We start from the raw sequence: 15343 nt of genomic DNA, 5'->3' as shown, positions 1-15343 counted from the left end.
ACCCCAAAATGCGCATGCAAGTACTTTTCTATACCCTGTACGAATGCAAGATACAGAGGGTGGCATCTTCGAACCCATATGGTACGTACAGTCGATATGGATGTAATAATCTTCATCCATTTACCAGCTGATAAGATAATTTTAAATACTTTAAACACTAAACCTTTAAATTTGAGATACGTAACTTCTTTATACCACACACAGAACAAGTTTATTTATATAACGATTAGTAGCTGGCTTTTTGGTAAGAAATGAAAAGAGACACGACGTTTGATATGTAGGCAGAGTATACTATAATATACAATCAGATAATATACCACATATAATATAATATACAGACAGGTGACATCGATAGGTGGTTGCAGAGCTCAAAAGTTATTAAAGATACAAATTCCAAAGCATATGAAACAGACAAAAGAACACTAGTATAGGGTATTATCTCGACGGGCAGTCATGACTGAAGCACGCTTGCTTCTACTGTGGGGTATTTCCTTGATAAAGAATTGTCCATTTTTTCTGAACAATTTTTGCTTTAAGTTTTTGGGAATAGTTACTTATTATTATTATAATTGTTAAATGATTGATTCATCATCATCTGGTATTTTATATTTGATATATGGAAACTAGTTTTGGCTCAACCCTATTTGGGTAAATGCTACTTAAGCAATTATTTGAGATTCCTTTTGCCACTTCAACAATAAACTCTAATACATTAATAATAATATTTTCCCATGGCATAATCAGCATTTAACCAATCAAACTAATTGTGTATTCGATTGTATCGAGTTTCCATGGCTGTTTATTAAACATCAGAGTCGACGGAAATTCCCCAAGCAAACATATTTCGACCAACTTCTGCTTAGTAGCTACCAATTAGAAATTGACCTATGTGGCACTTATAATTAATGATTGCTTCTCCGGTTTCTGGTTTCTGAGGCCTGTGGGTTTTACTCTGGCAATGACTATGTTTCAGTCGTTATGCAGAAATTTATGCGTTGCAGCTAGTTGCACATAATTGCAGAGCTATCGCCTTCGAACTGGCCACTGCATTGGTTACTCATACGCCAGATGGAACAATTTTCGGTCTCAAGTTATTAATATACTGTTTGTCCAGGAGATAGCTGCGAGTTGGATAGCTGAGTTCTTGTAATGTGCTGTACAGGGATTGGAAACAAATAACTTTTCCAATATTAATCTAATTTATCAACAAGATTAATACAATTTAGCGATATTAATATATTGATTATATATTTCCTTATATTGTTTATTCATTCTTTTGTCAATTTTATTCGAGCTGGTTCCACTTTTTTTTTAATTACATATATTTTTTCTGTAGAGGAAGTGTGTAATAAGTGTTGAAGTTGCTTTTAAATGTTTTAAGAAGTATTGCAAAAGAATTGAGTGTTGAGTAGCGATTGAAGTTAGGTTGAGTATTTTTGAGCAGTGTTGAAAAGTGTTTAATAGTAATAGGATAGTAACTCAAGTAGTATTGAACAGTGCTCAGTAGTATGGAGTAACGTAAATTAATTTGTAATAGTTTCTTATGAGAATATGTTGATTAGTGTAATAAAAGGAATATGTTGATTAGTGTACATTTACATTGTTCTTTTGGCTAAACTCGACACGGATACACACGACTTATCACAAAATGTAGATATCTTAACATGAGCATGTCTCTCATTGCGCGCTACTCTAGATTGCCCTTACTGTAGATTACTTAGAGGCACTTTCGATTAGTTAACTGGCTGCTGGTTCCAAGTAGGATTAGCCACTTTGCTTAGCTAGGAAAATGCTGTGCTTAAATCCTAAACCAATTAAAATCATACAAGCCAGGCTACGTATAGTTGCCGCAATTAGCCAGACACAAACACAGATAGATACACACTTAGGCATGACTGCAAAGGACACGGCAATTACGTGCAACATTTGAAGCGATATTTTATTAGACCCAGCCAGTTGAAGTGGCAACTTGAATCGTACATGTCATAAGCTGCTACTTAAATAAGTAGCTTGTCCCACGTCCGGTTCAAGTCCCTTGGCGTAATCCTTTTGAGCCCCGCACATTAAGTACACAAATTTAAAACGTTTGCTACACAATTAAATCCACATATGTATGTATGTATATGCATCTTAATAATAAGTGCATTCCTACAAGAGCTGTAATTAAAATCTTAAGCTTATTACGTTGAAAATAGCATGCAATAAAGCTCAAAAGTTATTATACTCTATATAATATGATGTGTATGAAACTGATATTATTTTACCATAATATTTCCTATTTCTATTTATAACGGTTACCCATCTCTTTATCGCATCTAGCGAAAGGTACTATCTGAGGATGGTTCATGAGTGTTTTGAAAAAAAGGATGAAATACAAATAAAATATAATGAAAAAACTTCTGTTCAATTTAATTTAATTTTTCATTTATAGTCTCCCATTTGCCATTCAATCCCAATTCCTTGAATTCCGGATATTCTAATTGAATACTTTTAGCATTTATATTTTCTAAAAACAGCTATAATACATGAAATCTCTATCATAGATTAATATTAAATAAGTATCCAAATAATAAATTTAATTTCTTTTTTCTATTTTCATTTTGTGTTGTATATATTTTATAAATAATTTTGGGGGAACAATCACAAATATTCTAGTATTTTATCATATCGGAAACTTAACCTTTTGTAAACTTGTTTAAGATAATATAAATGTCTATCTATTGAATTATAAATTTACTTTTAGCATATTTAAGCTTCGTTGTGATCACAGTTGCCTTGAACTAAACGCCTGCACATATAAATCTATCGCCCAGCAGCGCCAACGGCAAATGCATTTGGAATTAGGCTTATTACAAGGCCTAAGCACATTAGTCCTTTATATCTAAATATTTATTTATAACTATAGATTTTCAAGTATTGCTTGAGCATAAATTTTAATTGCAATTTACTTAGGGTCGGGCTAAACTATGCATGTATTTGTATGTAAGAAAGGCTGAAATTAAAGCTTGTTTTCTTGTGTGGCTACTTGAATTATTATTATAACATTATTTATCTTTTAAGTGTGTGTATGTGGATGTGTGGGTGTGTGTGTGTGTGTTAATTTTCGAAAATTGTGTGGTTATTTGTGGCTAATTGAATGCATAAATCTGAATTGAGAGTTGCACCCAATTCGTGTGTAATTTTAGTTTAATTGGCAAGGAAGCGGCAGTCGCTGCTTAACTTGTATCAAATTAAATAATTTTCTTGCTTGGTCATAAGTACAAATGGAAGTAAAGAAAAAAGAAAAGAATAGAAGAGTAGAGAAAATCAGCCCTCACAAGGAAACACATTTTAGATTAAAATTCACATTCCCAAGGAGCGGCAACTCTTGCTTTCTATCTTTGCCGTCATGCAACAAATTAAAAAATTGTGCAACAATTGGAAGCACACAAAAAGCAACAGCAGCGGCAGCACCAAAAGGAAATTGTCAGGAAAATGCAGGAAAAAATTAAAAAATAAATAAGAAGAAAACGTAGCAGACAAGCAGCAAGCGCGACAAGAAATTAGAAATAGAGCGAGCCAAGCCAAACGCCAAGTAGCAGCACAATAAGATGAGCAATCCGCGGGAGCAGCGGGCAGCTCGGTGCCCGGAGCTCGGAGCTCGGTGGTTTGGGGGGCACTTGTGGCACGTGCAACACTTGCCACAGTAATTGATAGCACGCTAGAGTGATTCGTAGTGCAATTCAGGCAACTTCTCTCCCCTTCCTCAAACAGCATGACAATCATCCAAGAGATGCCAACGCATTTTTTGTTGTTATTAGGATTTAAAGTTCCATTTAAATTCGGGCAACAATTGAGTTAACACTTTATATCTATGCACCATAATAATAGAAGTTTTCTATCCATCAAAATCAATTGTTGCAAACGTGAACCTGGTTAAATGCATTTCAGGCTCTGGTTTAAGCTTTGCTGCCATTATAGATATAACAACATATCATATATATTTACAAATGTTTGTATTTTACACGGAGTACTAAAATTCTTGTTGTTTCAAATGTTGTGGGACATCTGATTCGCCCTATAATTGGAATTACGGATTAGCAGAAGTTCACAATTGATTTATAGTCCTCTACTTTAAGACGACTGCCAGTCTGCATGGATAATGGTAAACGATATAATTCTTGCCTTTAATAGTCGACTGTCTATGCATAATAATCCAAAGAAAATCCGATTTGAGCACATTTCGTACACAGTTTCCGTTTTTGCTTTTGGAAACTTTTTGTTTCCTATTTTTTATGAGGCAGAAACTGTGGCTATGATTGGCAGTGGAACATTTTGGCAGTGAAAATCTTACAGTTGAGATAGTTTGTTTAGTGTTGGAAAATTAACTAAATAGTTGGAAAAATTGGTAATATTCAAGAAGTGAGATCTAGGTAATGGAGAATGTGCGAAAATATAAGCAATATTACAATCTAGCCTCAGTTCTAACATCGCATCCTTGGGTTCCATCTCTTTCTATCCATCTGTCTCTCTCTCTCTCTTTCTCTCTGGCCTCCGTCACGCTCTCTCACTTTTCGCTCTTTCTTTTCTCATGTTTTGTCTCTTACTTTCTCTGCTTTTTCTAATCTGTTTCTTCGTTTATCAATCGTTTCTTGCCTTTATTTTTTCTCTCATTTCTCATACTCTCCTCTGTCCTCTCATCTGGCTGCTCTTGTGTCCTCTCTTCTATCACTCTTCTGCCCTCTCTTTAGTCATCACCAACATTTTGTGTATCAAGCTCCAACAATCTTATATTGTTGACCAACTTTATGAACTCAATCATTTAGCATCCAATCAACGCAAAGCCTCTTCAGCTTCATTTCCCTAATCTACATTGTCATAATCTTTTCAGTTTACTTCTTGTCCACTGTCTTTGCACAGTGCACAAATCTATTTTAATATTTTCTTATTTGCCACTGACATTTACGAAAAATCACATAAATTGGTGCACACAGCCATTTTGTCTTGCCATTGTCAGGACTGGGGGGGGGGGGGAGAACTGGGGAGGCGTGGACCTGAGGCGAACTGAGCCTGAGGCTCTAGCTGAGACTGAGGCAATGCCTGGTGCACAAACAAACATAGGCAAGAAGCCTGAATGCGAATACCTTGCTGACTACTGTCATAAGAAGATATATATAGAGAGGGAGAGAGAGAGGAAGAGAAAGATAGAAAGAGACAAATAGAGGTAGGGACTACGCCATACAAAGCTTTTTTTCCTTACTATTATTCCCACGTACTTAAATTTGTATACCCCGCAGAGTCAGTTTGAAGAATGTATATTCATATCGTGTCAGCTTTTTGATGCACACCAAATTTTTCAGCTTGTGACATTTTTGTGAGAATTTGGATCAAATTCAAAACGATTCGAGCCCAAACTTCAAATTAAAAATGCGCCAGAACTGAATTTTTAAATGTAGAAAAATATGTTTTTGAACCGAATCTTTCGTTTGAATCTAAACTGGATCATTGACATTTTATATATCATTTGTCTCATTCAAACAGTAAAACTAATCTTTTATATGCAGCACCAGACCTTAAATTTGCGAATAACTTGAATTTAATTAATTACAGGGTATAAGCTAGTCGAGTCTGTAACAGCGTGACAAGCATTGTTGTTGTGCAACAAATTTCCACACACGACGAACGTTGGCAACGATGTCGACTGAGAGATATGCAGAGATATAAAGCAATTTTCTACGTAAATACTTTGTAATGGATTTAGTAAGTAGTAAAGTATGACGCGTTTGCCATCTAGAGCATGTCTGCGCACACGAATGTGTGTGTGTGTGTGTGTGTGAGAGTTAGAAGCTCACTAAGAGAGAATAAAGTACTGCCTGTCTATTTGTGCGCTTGTGTGAGTGTTTGATATTGTAAATCTCAGCACATATATGTATATACATATACACACATATATTTTTGCGCATCATATAATTGATGAATAAGTATTACAGCGATTTTCAGCGGCATTTTTTTTTTCTTGCCTTGGCCCATTGCATACTTATGTGCGCTGACAGCGGACTTATGTGTGTGTGTGTGTGCGTGTGTGCGCCTTTATATGGCCTTAGTAAATGGAGCGTACTGAGTGAATTATATTTAATGCTTTGTGTAATTTAAATATAATAAAATGTCGTACATCTTGCAAAACAAGAAAGAGCTAGCCAGAGACTTAGTCTGTAAGAGAGACAGAAAGAGGAACAAGAGTACATGCAGATAAAAATTTATTATTATTTTGTACGCATTTGCCTGCACGCCGCCAAAAAGTAGGCAATCATTTTTATGCCTCATAACAAATGTAACCACCAAAATTATTGCCCTGTAAAGTGGTTATTGTTATTGCCAAAATAATGTTTAAAGTCAAAAAATATATATTTTAGATTATGTAAGCATTTAATTCTAAACTCTTAAAACAAATCTCATCAATTTAAGATATATCAAACTAAATTAAAAACTATGTTCGCCAATTAAAACTTCAGCGTATAACAATTCAATTTTAATCCAGTTTTTAATTGCGTTCAGTTTAGTTGATTAATTCAATTGGTTTAAACAAAGTTTCTTTTGTCAAAATATAACGTTAGCATTAACAGTCATTTAAAAAAGCTCTACCTCAAAATAGTCCCATTATACAAGTACTCAATCAGTATCAGTGTCTCTTGCCCCGAAATCTCTAGAGACTGTTGTTTTCATGGTTTCATTTTATTGACAACCTGCAAACCGAAACCATCAACAAAAAATTTGGTGAGCAAACAACTTGATTAAAAACCCACAAAAAGCAACTCATTCTACCAAAAAAAAAAAAAAAAAACCCCCCCAAATTGTTGTTGACCATTCGAAAAACGGGGTCCTGTCCTCAATGAGCGTTCGATTGTGAAGGACTGGAGCGTGGGATATGAAATGTTTCAATATGGCGCACCGCCATGTTGTGACAGGGAGGTCAGCCACAGGGTAATTTAAATGAAATGAACAACAAATGCACTCACACTCGCACTCGTAAAAAAGAGACATTCAAACAAACACTCACAAGCACCCATGAAAGATTCGGAACCCTGTCACATGTGCCGCAAATGTTGCGCACCCCCCCAAAAGAAAATAAATAAATAGCAAGTTGTAAATTGAGCAGAGTAGCTGGTTCAACTCCCCCGATTGAACTGAATGGACGGTCGTGTGGGCGTGACTGTGTGTCCGCATATTGCTTTTCAAATTGGTCATCGAGCATAATAAAAAGCATGTGGGTATCGAGTTTTTATGGCGTTAACAAATTGCATTTTATAACACAATTTTGATCTGTGGCTAACAAAAAATAAAGAGCACAATAATATTTGGCTATTTGTTTGTGGCTCTCAAGAGATTTCTATGTACGACATTTGCATGGAAAAACAAAAGAAGCAGAAAAAAGAAAAACCGAAAAAATAGAGAAAAAATAACTGAAGGCTTATCCGAGCATAAAATAGTTTAGAAAACATAAACATAAACAACATATATAGAGAAAGGGCAACACAATATCTTTCAAAAACAAGACATATCAATAAAAAAAATATTTTAAAAGACCTAATCTAACATAAAATCCTAACTTAAACTAAAACCTAACCTAAAATGCAACCTCCTGCCCCTACCCTTGCCATTCTACTCGCATTCATTTACTTCACTTGTTCAACTTGTATTTGATAACAAATAAATTCATTCAATTTTCATTCCGTTGCGTAAAAAGTAAAATTGATGCTCAAAAATGTTCCCTTTCAATTGTTTAAAATGAAAAACTTTTCGAGCGTTTGTTGTATTTGCCATTCGCATCGGAATTGTATCATTGCTTTCCATTGTTTTGTCGCTCACGCTCTCACACTCTCTCGCTCTGTCTGTCCCTCTCCCGCTCTTTCACTCTCTCTGTGTGGCCTTTCTATTAAAAATAAACAAATCCCTAAATACGCCACTCAAAATTCAATTAAAACTCTCGACGCACAAGCGCCGACAGATTTACAAAGCCCTCACCACACACACACACACACACACACACGCACGGACACACGCTCAAGCACACACACGCACACACAAATCCATGGCTATTGGATATGTATCGAAAGGGAATGAGAGAGTTTGTGTAGAATGCCAACAATTGAGTGCTTTCAACTGTATTTTCAAATATTTATATGTTTGTCAGAGGTAAATCGATGCTTGTAAATGCGCTAAAATTATGCAACACAATTGGTTTTTGGCGCTTGCACTTAACATAAATTTACCGTTATCGTTTGGCATATTCGATACATACGATAATGCCGCCCATTTTGGTAGCCAACAGGGCCAAAGGCAATTCGCTTACAATGTCTCCCCCCCCCCCTCCTTCCGTTCCTCCATCAAAACGCTTTTCAACATTTCAAGTCAAGCTGCAGGCTGCAGTGTTTATGAGTTAAGAACCAGGGCCTCCAGAAAGTTTAAATCGCCCTGCTGCACATGTCTGCAGGTCCGCATACAAATGTCATTAGGAAAGCGGCCAAAAGTACAAAAGCCAAAAATTTCTGCTGCCTACATTAACTAGCGATGGGCGCGTGAGTCACGAAAAGTGACCATAATAGAAATTCAAGTAAATAAAAAACATTTAATAAAATAATCAATAATATAAAACTAAATATTACAAACTGCTCAGAAGGCAAGAAAACTGAAAGAAAAAAAAAATTAAAAACTATATAATATATAAAAATGTAAAAAATTACCTAAGCTTTATATCACAACAGTACCACTATCGTATTTTCTGCTAACAAATTTTTGTGTGGATCATAGCGCGGTAAGAAGTTATATAAAAGTATTTCAATCATTTTGAAAACTTGTATAACAGACAAAAAGAAGCACTTGTGTTATACAAATACATATTTCTGAAATTGTATGCAAATAATTTAGTCTGCCCGCCCTTTCGTCAATATCAACGCATCGATGTATACATAATAACAGTTAGTATCACCTGTTGTTAATTTCCTGCTTTAACGTATCTGTATACATACGTATTTGTACGTGAAGACATATGTATATGCTTTTCCTACCTTGACTTGATTGCAGCTGCAGTGCTTCTTATGCACATTTTTGCTCAATTTTTTGCGTTGCTTAGTTCTATTCTTCGCGAAATTTCGTTTCACACAATTATTATTATTACTCACAATACAACCGATCGCGATCAAAGCTGTATGCGTACTGAAGCTCGACGATTAGGCTTAGCCGTCGCCTTGAGTAGAGAGTGCGATGTAAATGAAGAGAGCGTAAAAGCAAAGTGCGCAAGGCTCAGCAAGAAGAAGGTTACGCATGGTCATTTGTACATATGAAGGTATGCACATGCATGCATATAATTATTAATGCATATCGATAGCTTTAGCACTTAATCGTATGCAAAAGTAAGCGTCACACTCTAACTTTGCAATTGTCGCGCCTTATGATTATTATATGAAATTAAAATATAAAAAAATTATTGTATTGTTGTTTTTCATTAATATTTACCAAGGAATACATAGACTGACATGACACGCGTCACGAGCTGGAGGCTCACCTCTATCGATATGAATAGGCGACAAGCTGCGACGTTGTTTGAGCCATTTTGAGCAGCTGCTTCGCCTGCTGCTCTTTTTTGTGTGGATGTTAAGTATGCACTTTTTTCGTAAGTGTGAATGCGTGTGTGTGTGTGTGTTAAATGTGTGCGATTTGTCGTGGTAGCTCCATAATGGCCAGTGGAGGTCGGCACAGCCGTTATGCTTATGGTTTTGCATGGCGGCACGTGTGGAGCATGCAGATGGTTAGGTGGAGAGCGGCAAGCGGAGGGAGGCCCAGCGAAGCACCCAACAAAGCAAAACTGAAATTGAACAAATTCCTGACAAATTGGAATTTGGTTTAGTTTTCTTTTTTTTTCTGATGCTTTTCTTGTTTTGCTTTTTTGTTTCTCATTTCTTTTGCGCTGCCAGCGAAATTTGCTCACATTTTTCTTATTGTTGTTTTTGCAGTTGCTTGTTTCCTTTTGCTTTTTTTCCTGCTGTTGCTTCTGTAACATTTCCACACAAGATTTCGTCTCAAATATGCGCTGGGCCATTATGATTATTTCTACATTGCGTTTTACCCCCAGCTGCCAACCACGCACACCCCTCCACCTCCCACTCTATTGCTCTGCACTTTGAAAAATGACACTTTACAACAGTTGTAATTTGTTTTTGTTTCAGTTTTTTTTTTATCCTATTTTTTTTCCTTTTTTGTTTCTTCTTGCTGGTATGGTCAGAATGCTTGGGCTGCGACCCCCGCAACTATGTGGGCATGGTTGTGCAAATTGTGGGTGTCAATGTGATTTGTTGCTGGGGCAATGATATGGGCGTGCCAGCCAATATGCTGACATTCCGTTGAGTGGAAGAAAATTGTGTAAAACATGCGGCCACACTGGTGCAGTATGATATGCGAAATCTTAAGACGTTTTACAACACATAAACCGAATTCAGAATTGAAGCTCGAGATTTGATGTTGCTCTAGAAATGTGATCAAAGTACTTAATAAAAGTATGAATAAGGAAAAATAGAATATCTAAACTAGTTGGATGCGAGTTCGAATCTGAGGCTTTTGTACGGATGTTCTAGGATCTAAGATAATGATAAAAGAAATAAAGAAATATGTCTTAGTTGGCCAAACATTAAATTTTTCAATTAGAACAAAAAAAATGTTGATAAAAAGTTTTATAGAATTGAAATTTTGGCATCGTTTTACTTACCTGATTTTGATTAATTTGTTATAAAATATTGAAATGCTACACATACTTCCCATGGATTTTAATAAACGCAATTTCCCTTTGAATATTAGCCAAATTATATGCTTGAATTATCGGATAAGTTAGTTATCACAGACTAATTAACTTATTAACGGTAAAAGCCCATTGACGAACTTCACACAATGGCTGATTACTGATTACTGTCATCTGGAGCTGTGAGCTGTGAGCTGGGGCCAATCCCTTTGGCCAGTTGACTAGCTAACCGCAATTTAATCATTTGGGCCAACTGACAAACAAGCGTATGCAGCAACTGGCCCAAAACAAACCGCAGCAACCGATGTTTATTATTTTAGCATACAAATTAAATGCAATATTTATAGATTTTAATTTGTTGAATAATTACATATCTGGTTTATAGCATTTTATTGTGCCCCATTTCAATTAGAAACATAAATGTCTAAAATCACATTTGGTTGCACGACTAACTTTGCGGCTGGTTCTCTGCAGCCCAACATGAGGGGGCGTGGCATTTTGTGGCATTGGTCAGTGAAAATTCACGATGCTCTAAATTATTGAAAAGCAATGCAAATTAGTTTCCAGCTGAACAAATTGATGCGTTTTTCCCAAACTAACTAAATGGTTTTTATTATTCTATATTTATATATATATATTTATTTTTTGTTCATTTGTTATTTATTAAAAACATTTTGGCCACACCGAATTGTAATTAACATTTTGTTTCGGCATATACTTAGCCGTAATTTTGCGCATTATACCGTATTCGAAATTAGAGATTTAATGTTGATGATAGAGATAGAAAAATCATTGAAAAGCGAAACAGTTTGTACAATAGTGTTTCATTTTAATATTTTTGCAATCAATCCCAACCTCAATCTTGTGCAAATGCGGCATTCGCAGTCTCGGAACATGTAAATGATCAACATTCATGGAAAAGTGGAACAGTTCATTTCAACAGTGGTTCATTTTAACATATTTCAATCAAACCTAACCTCAATCTTGCGCAAATTTGGCATTGACAGTTAAAGATGTGATTAAAAAGCGGAAATATTGCATCCTATAGTTGTTCATTTGAATATATTTCAGTCAAACCCAACCACAATCTTGCACAACTGTGGCATGGACAGTCATGGGACCATAACCCCTTGCTCTCCCCTACCCTCTGCTTAACAATTAAAACTGAATAGTTTATATCGCGGGAGCAGGGAAAAAAAACACTGTCATTGAAGTTTTGTGCCTGTGGAGTAAAGTCATAAACTTAACGATATGAAATGGTCAATGACAAGCAAACTTACCAATGGAGGCGCCACCAAAGAGCTGCCGAAGAGCGCAGCAACACGTTGTGGCCGTTATTATGGCGCACAATGGGGCATTATTAAGTCACGTAGCATCGTGTGTAGCTGACATTTTCTTCAATTATTGTACTTATGGTTTCCATCCGCGTTTGCCCGAACGACTATATTTGTTGCATTTTTTTTATTATATATATTTTTTGTGTCAGTGTGTGTGTGTGCTGCCATGTGAAGTCCTTGTATCTGTCTGAGCGCTAAATGAGTTGTGGCCAAGAAGCGTGTTACCTACTTTAGTTAACTTAAAGAGCTGTTAGGGACAATAGTCACATAGGCGATATGGTGGGTCAATGGGTTGATACACACTTAGGATATAATTTTTACAGCAATTATTTGCTCTTAAATTCCATTTGTTGCTCTATATTTTATTTACTTACATATGAAAGTCATAGATTCGTAGAAACCAAATTAGAAATTCAAATTTAACAGCTCTTTAGCTGTTTAACAGAAACTGTTAGTTAACAGCGGTGCAGAGCTGTTGCAATCGATAACTTTTACTGTACATTATTTACCGCCACGTTATTAACATGAGTCCTGTTTGAATAGAATTCTTAGTTAAAGGATTTTCACAATTAAATTTTCCTTTTGTCAGATATTTACGTATGCCAGTTTTATTTGGCAAGCATTTCGATATTGATTTGTATGAATTTAAATGTTCAATAGAAGTTATATATGCGCTGAGTAGGCGCGACGCAGCGCCCTTCTCTTGCGTTTGCCCACAACGGGCGCAAATCCACCGCCCACACCGGATACGGTGCCCAGCTGCAGCAGCAGCGGATTACTGACCAGAGCAGCGGCTATGCCCAGCACTGCAGCACTGGCCAGTGGTATGAGAAAACTCTTGGCCAGCAGCGCCTTCTGCGACAACTCCGCCGGTCCCTTGTGGCTGGCTATATCATGTGCTTCCAGATAGGCATACTCGCCGCCCGTGCTCGGATAATGATGTAAATGATGTGAGCCATGACCTGGACCTGGACGCGTGCCGTACACATCGAATGGTATGCCCGCCTCGGCACTGCTGCTGCCGCCATAGTAGCCCCCATGGCCGGCGCCTCCAACATACTCATAGGGATGTCCTTCGTAGGCATAGCTGGCGTGTCCATGTGGACTTTGTATATGCGCACCAAGACCAGCGCCTGCGCCACCACCAAAATGACCTGTTGCGATGTCATGGTGTTTGTAATAGTAGTAGTTCCTTGTTGATCAGCCAAGCTGCTTTACGTACCCACACTGATCCGTTCGTGCTGGCCAGTGCTCTGACGCCACTTGTTGTACGCCTCGCTGAGAGATTCACCCACGTTGCCCAGCTGCGAGCCGCTGCCGACGCCTGTGGAGCCAAGCAGGCTGCTGGCACTGTGACTGGCTGTGGAGCTGCCGCTTGATGTGGTGCCTGGTCCTCTATAGAATTCCGGTGGCGGATCATAGCTTTTGGCTATATTAGTGCCCGCATAGTCCAATCTGTTGCCCACCTCGCGCTTATTGGCATTGCCGCTGGCAGTGCTTGGCTCCCAGACAACTGTGCTGGCATTTTGCGCCCAGCACAGCTCCTGGCACAGGCACAGACACAGGCAGAGCCAGAGGCCCAGTTGACCGAGTACTAGTTTCCGTTTGTTAGCGTACATTGCGACTAAGTGCGTTGCAGTGCGATGCCAACGACTTTATAAAATATTTGCCCAGAAAGTTGCCACATGCCACATGCCAGATGAGTGGCATATATTGTACCACAACTGGCGACAAATTGCGCTTTGGCAATTTAAGCCTGAAATTGTGAGCGTCTTCGACGCATGGCTGACGGTGACGACGATGCCGTCGTCTGTCGCGCAATCATTGACAATTAGTGTCGCCAACTGGGCGAGTTCTTTCGCCAGAGAGTACATACATATGTATTATTGTATTATTTTTGTGGAATTGTGCACGTTAGTGTGTTTCACTTTTCCACGCGGGCTTCATTAACTTGGCCAGCACGCGTGTAGTTGCCAATTTGCCAGCAACTGGTTAATAAAATAAAGTTTATAAAAATAAATAAATGCCTGACATTACTTCATGACTTGCCGTTTTTATAAAAAATAAAACTCAGAGAGTGACCCTCGCTACGATCACTGTCGAGGGCTGCCTTTTCAGCTTTGCCAACACTGTTAGTGTTGAACAAGTTTAACATTTGCTAGCACTATAAACACTTCCGTTGGTTCGAACCAGCAGACGGCTTGTTCTCCGGTTTACACATCATTTAGCTCAGGTTCAAACCTTAGTTAGTTTTTTTTTAAACAATTATAACTATTTTAAATTCATATGTACCCAAGCGTGACGTGTTTGCTCGTGCGTTTAGCCGAATAAAAGAGGTTCTTTTCGTGAATCGCCTTTCTATGCGCTTCTCATAAAGGTAATTCTATTTGGTTAAGGCTATAATTATATAAAATGCGTGATACTTTATATAAATCACTACAGTAATTCGGGCCTTTCATCTTCCAAACCTCGGCTAGTTGATTTTTTTCAAAAATTATATTTTTAATTCATATATACCCAAACTCGTCGGGCTTACTCGTAAGAAGTTTGCACTGAGCGTCATCTAGAACACTTTGAAGAGAAAAGTATTTTGCAAATACAATTTACTTCAACTTTAAGCTCACAAATAATCAGGCAGCCCTCGCAAATGCTGATCGCATGCAGATAGTTAAGAAATTAACGCCGTTCGTGTTCGCTGCATTCGCTGAGTGAGGCGGCACAGCTTGGGGCGTGCCCAATTTGTTAGAAGCTCTTGCGCAAGTTTTTTGACATTGGCAAACTAAAAACAAATAATTGAAATTGTTTTTTTCGTATTTTCAGTTTCTGCAAACGCGAATGCAAAATTTCGTTTGGCCTTGTCAATGTGATCGAATCGTTTCGATCCGATTGAAACGTTTCCAATTGTACATTCGAGTGTCCCGAAAGTCTACGGTTCGTCATTCTTATCAGAAACGTGCGAAGTTCAGCTATCAGCTTATAGAGAATTTTTATAGAGTTTCGTAGAAACGCTATCGAAATGCGATACATGGTGAGAGTGTTAGGGAAATGAAACAATTTTCGGTAGCTCTTATCACAGATTATTGGCTCGTGTGAAAGATGACGCGCTCCAAAAATGATGTCTATAACTACTGATTTATATATAGTATCAAATATGAACACGCTCTCACATAATTTTGACTCTAAAAGAAAGCAGCAAATCAAATCTAATTAAAGAACAAGCTAAGCTTGTATATTGATA

The 15343-nt window shown here is 37.4% G+C and overlaps 1 protein-coding gene across 1 annotated transcript; it reads right to left on the bottom strand.

The window, feature by feature from the left end:
- Window positions 1-12029: 12029 nt before the first annotated feature.
- LOC6634306 (uncharacterized) lies at window positions 12030-14084 on the bottom strand. The gene is made up of 2 exons (XM_002057521.3): window positions 13328-14084; window positions 12030-13259 (listed from the first exon to the last, which is right to left on the bottom strand). Exons 1-2 carry the CDS (start codon window positions 13722-13724, stop codon window positions 12769-12771), a joined length of 888 nt encoding a protein of 295 aa, XP_002057557.1. The 5' UTR covers window positions 13725-14084; the 3' UTR covers window positions 12030-12768.
- Between the last annotated feature and the right edge of the window lie 1259 nt (window positions 14085-15343).

This window comes from Drosophila virilis, chromosome 4 (assembly GCF_030788295.1).
Source record: "Drosophila virilis strain 15010-1051.87 chromosome 4, Dvir_AGI_RSII-ME, whole genome shotgun sequence".
Classification (NCBI taxonomy): Eukaryota; Metazoa; Arthropoda; class Insecta; order Diptera; family Drosophilidae; genus Drosophila; species Drosophila virilis.
This window is presented reverse-complemented; position numbering and strand designations above follow the sequence as displayed.